Source organism: Piliocolobus tephrosceles, unplaced genomic scaffold, assembly GCF_002776525.5.
Source record: "Piliocolobus tephrosceles isolate RC106 unplaced genomic scaffold, ASM277652v3 unscaffolded_38016, whole genome shotgun sequence".
NCBI classification, from domain to species: Eukaryota; Metazoa; Chordata; class Mammalia; order Primates; family Cercopithecidae; genus Piliocolobus; species Piliocolobus tephrosceles.
This window is the reverse complement of record NW_022322106.1, coordinates 875-6,009: the sequence shown is the minus strand read 5'-3', so window position 1 is coordinate 6,009 and position 5,135 is coordinate 875. Positions and strand designations below refer to the sequence as shown.

The window sequence follows — 5,135 nt, the reverse complement described above, 5'->3', positions numbered from 1 at the left end:
CCAATAATGATGCAAGGTATTTGTTGATTGTATTTAAAATTTTTATTAAAAAAAAATAATTTTCAAATAATGATGCGAAGTATTTGTTGATTGTACTGTTTTTTTATAATTTCACTTTAAATAATAATTTTCAAATAATGATATCAGTTATTTGTTGATTATATTGATCTTTTTGAACAATTCTTAATCTTGATTATTCATAATTTTTATTTTGAAGTTCACTCTCCTTCTTTTTTATTTCCCTTATTGAGACCTACAATCCATTCACCTTCTTACTTTGTTCCTATCAATGAGATCCCTGCCACCCTCACTCCCTGACCTATTTGTCTTAGAATGCGTAGTCCAGATTTCAGTTACTTCCGTGATAAAATCCTACTCTTCCCCCAACTACCTTTTTAATCCGAAGGAGGATGACTTTTTAAAAATGTTGTAATAACTCAGAATTCCAGAAATGCAAAGAGAAGAAAACAACAAAAATTTATGTCCCACCCACCTCTGAGATGTATTTAGTACAGGCGCTTTTTCTTCTGAACTTATAGCATTGTATATACAGCTAAAGGTTTCTTAATTCTCTAATCTCATTCTTTTCCATCCTTATTTGTAACCTCTATAAAAAAAAAGTACATTTTTATTCATGATGTTTTTCTCCTTTTACGAAACATAAACATATTTATTATGGTTTTTAAAATATTTTAATCTAAATGCTATTCTATTGTGTATTATCTTCTGCAAACCTGCTTTTAAAATTTATCATCACGCTTTATGAGTTTATCTATATTTATACTTGAAGATATGATTTACTTATTTTGTCTGCTGTATTAATCTTTCATTGTAAGTTGTTTGTTTCCCATGTCAAATATCTATCTTGTTCTTTATAATGTCTGTTTCAAACTGTCTCTGTTCTGTTATTAAAATGTTTTTGTCAGCTGGGCATTGTGGCCCACACCTATAATCCCTAGCACTTTGGGAGGCCAAGGCAGGGGTATTGCTTGAGCCGTAGTTTGAGACCCGCCTGGGCAACATGGGGAGACCCCCATCTCTACAAAAAAAATTTTTTTTTTTTAAGAATTAGCTGGGTAGAGTGGCTGTGCGCCTGTAGTCCCAGCTACTCAGGAGGCTGAGGTGGGAGGATCGCTTGAACCCCAGAGTTTGAGACTGCAGTGAGCTGTGACTGCACTCCAGCCTGGATGACAGAGCGAGACCCCATCTCATCCACACAAAATGTTTTTGTCCTGTTTTTATACCAAGTGCCTCTGTCTCAGGGGGTGACTTTATTTTCTACCTCAAAGAGAAAAGTGAAGCTATCAGAAGGGGACTCTTTCAGCTTCCTCCCACCAAAGCGATACGCCTACCTTCGCCCATGCCAATTATCTCCGTTTCTCCTCCTCCTGACCTTCTGCATCCTGGATCACCTTCCTTCCTTACCTCTCTTTTCAGGGCCTTCACTGTCTCAATCATCCTAACTTCCTTCTATCTCTTTAAATTTTCACTTCCCTACTAGCTTCTTCCCATCTAAATATGTTCAGACCTTTCCCATCTTAATAAAATTCTTTAGCTTCTTCTTTTCCTCCAGCTACATTTCTTTTTACATCTCTCCTTTATAGCTTCATATAGTGAACAAGTTGTATATATGTGGTGATACTATTTCCTAACCTCTCATTCATTCTTTGACTCATTGTGAAATGGACAGTTAATATAGATTCCTTTACTAAACACCTGTGAACCAAAGCATAGTGTTAAATCCTTTTTGAGAATTATTCTCAATTAATCCTCATAATAACAGGCATATTAAGGTGGATGCACCATGTTTTATAGGTAAGAAAACAGAGTTAGAAAGATTAAATATCTAGGTTAATGTTACAATACATTTAATGACAAGTGGAATTCAAGCCATCTCCATTAACTCTAGTCTCTAAGACTTTAGCCTGTGATTTATTGCCTCCTGGTGCCCACTGCCCAGGTGTCTGAACAGCATTTTTCAAAGTCACCAATAACCTTAATTTTACTAAACCTAATAACACTTTTGAGTCATCACCTAGCTGTACCTGTCAGCAGTATTAGACACCTTGGCTCTGTCACGCCCCACCTTTGCAGCCTCAGTTTTTCATTATATCATAGATCTGAGACCTCTGCCCAGGTGATTTTGTTTTGGGCTTCCTTAATACCATATACCCTTGGTTTTTCTCCTACCTCTGGTTTTTCACAGTCAGTCCTTTCTACAGTCTCCTTTTCAATGTTGTCTTCTTTTACTCATCCCCTAAAGTCAATGTTCACTGGAACATCAACAATCTAAACTGAGATAGTCTCATTCCGTTGTACACATGCCCTTCATGTGATCCACCGCTTCCATTCTTCAATGCTGATAACTTCACCTGGCCAATTCAAAGGCATCCTTCAGGTCTTGATTAAATGCCACCTTTGCCTTGGAAGTCTTGTTGAACCATCATCTCCAGATTAGTTTAGATACCCCTTTAGTCTATTTTTCTTCTCATAACTCATATAATACCTGATGTTAAATGCTAATTTCATTAGCACCCTTCCTTGCCAACCATTCTCCTCCTAAAAAGAAGGGATTGCTCCTGTCTTGCTTGCTAGTTTATTGCCTTCTCTCAGCACATATTAGACACAAAGTAATATATTAATAAATGAATTGCATGCATGTAACAATTCATGTCTTCTAATAGTTTCAGCTGTGAATTCAACATGGAGGCAAATCAGTGCTCCCTGGTGGTGGAACCATCTTACCCAGACCTGGTCATCAATGTAGGAGAAGTGACCCTTGGAGAAGAAAACAGAAACAAGCTGCAGAAAATTCAGAGAGACCAAGAGAAGGAGAGAGTTTTACAGGCTGCGTGTGCTTTATTAAACTCAGGAGGAGGAGTGATTCGGATGGCCAAGAAGGATGAGCATCTCGTGGACATGGGGCTGGATTTAGAAACGTCTTTGAGAGAGCTTATTCAGTCTTCAGATTTGCAGGCTTTCTTTGAGACCAAGCAACGAGGAAGGCGTTTTTACATTTTTGTTAAATCTTGGAGCAGTGGCCTTTTACCTGAAGATGGCTCTGTCAAGCCCCGCCTTTGCAGCCTCCGTTCTTCATTACACCGTAGATCTCGGACATCTGCACTTCTCATGAACTCAAGAGAGGCATTCTGTTTCCTGAAGAAAAAGAAAAATGATGCAAAAATCTTGGAAGAAGGACCTTTTCACAAAGTTCACAAGGGTATACACCAAGAGCTCCATAACTCGGATCCTGCTGACCCAATTTTCCAAAAAGACTATCTCGAATATGGTGAAATCCTGCCTTTTCCCGAGTCTCAATTAGTAGAGTTTAAACAGTTCTCTACAAAACACATCCAAGAATACGTAAAAAAGATAATTCCAGAATACATCTCTGCATTTGCAAACACTGATGGAGGCTATCTTTTTATTGGAGTGGATGATAAGAGTAAGAAAGTTCTGGGATGTGCAAAAGAAAATGTTGACCCGGACTCTTTGAGAAGGAAAATAGTAAAAACAATACACAAACTACCTTGTGTTCATTTTTGCCAACCCCAGTGCCAGATAACCTTCACACTCAAAATTGTGGATGTGTTAGCTAGGGGAGAGCTATATGGTTATGCTTGTATGATCAGAGTAGAGCCATTTTGCTGTGCAGTGTTCTCTGAAGCTCCCAATTCATGGATAGTGAAGGACAAGTACGTCTGCAGCCTGACAACTGAGAAATGGGTAGGCATGATGACAGACACAGATCCAGGTAAGAGGGAGAAAGCTCCTCCCTCCCTGTCCTTTCTACATCCTTGGGACCTCCCATATTAAATTTTCCTTTGCTGCCTATGACTTTGAATATCTAACATCCACCAAACACTTTATTTTGAATCCCCAAGTATCCTACTTTTTATACATGAGAAAATTTTGTTGGGTGATTACAAACCTAACTCACGTGTCTATAAGTGGCGATTTTCTACATTCGTAACTGAACAGAAAATTATTTGAGAATAGCCACCCTTGCAGTGGTGTACTGGAATGGCTCTTACTGGCTTTAGAATCAATTATTAAATTTTCAGGAATTTTTGAGGTAGTTGTTACATATAGTTATTACTAAAAATTAGGTTATATATACTTGCACCTAAGTAAATTGTATGAGAAACAAGTGTAATAAATTCAAACTCACCACTTCCTAATTATTTGCTACATTTTACTATTATCTTTGCTTGAGAGATTATTTACATTTATTGTATCTTTGTGGTGGTAATGCTATAAAATGGAGTGCTACTGTGCATTGCTTTCCAACTCTGTATTTAGTGATAATCCATTAGGAGCTTGAAATTGTCTGTGGTGGGAAGATTTATAACACCGAAACTGGCAGTTGGCTATGAACGAGGGATCTCTTCTCAACTAGATCTGTTTATTAAACGATCACCAGCATAGTACTGCTTTCTGGGGTTGCTTGTTTGAAGTATTAAAAGTCCTTTGGGCTGGGCTCGGTGGCTCACGCCTCTAATCCCAGCATTTTGGGAGGCCGAGGTGCGTGGATCACCTGAGCAAGAGTTCAAGACCAACATGGCGAAACCCTGTCTCTACTGAAAATAGAAAAATTAGTCAAATGTGGTGGTGTGTGCCTGTGGTCCCAGCTACTTGGGAGGCTGAAGCGGGAGAATTGCTTGAACCTGGCAGGAGGAGGTTGCAGTGAGCTGAGATTGTGCCACTGCACTGCACTCTAGGTGATAGAGGGAGACTCTGTCTAAAAAAAAAAAAAGTTTGGATTGAAGTTTTCTATCACCTCATAATAGTACCCTGCCTAAATTAAGATGTAGTTTATCTCTTGATCCTTAAGGACATTGTTGATTTTGCAGCTCAGGAAAATTTGAAAGCAGCTCAGGGCCAAGCGTGGTGACTAACACTTGTAATTCCAGCACTCTGGGAGGCCGAGGTGGGAGGATCACTTGAGCCCCAGAGTTTGAGGCTGCAGTGAGCCATGATTACACCAGTGCACCCCAGCGTGGGTGAGAGTGAGAACCTGTCTCAAAACCAAAGAACAGAAAGTATTTCAGGGTGATGAGGGTCATGGGGATAGGGGTGTATTCAAGGTTTGTCCTCAGCACCCTTTCATATTGTTCTGTGTCTCTGTTTATCCT

At 39.1% G+C, this 5,135-nt stretch overlaps 1 protein-coding gene across 1 annotated transcript; it reads left to right on the top strand.

Annotated features, from left to right (window-relative positions):
- The first annotated feature begins 2,466 nt into the window (after positions 1 to 2,466).
- Positions 2,467 to 4,092, top strand: LOC113223043 (schlafen family member 11-like). Its single transcript, XM_026452635.2, has one exon. It carries the CDS (start codon positions 2,671 to 2,673, stop codon positions 3,814 to 3,816), a length of 1,146 nt encoding a protein of 381 aa, XP_026308420.1. The 5' UTR covers positions 2,467 to 2,670; the 3' UTR covers positions 3,817 to 4,092.
- Positions 4,093 to 5,135: the final 1,043 nt, after the last annotated feature.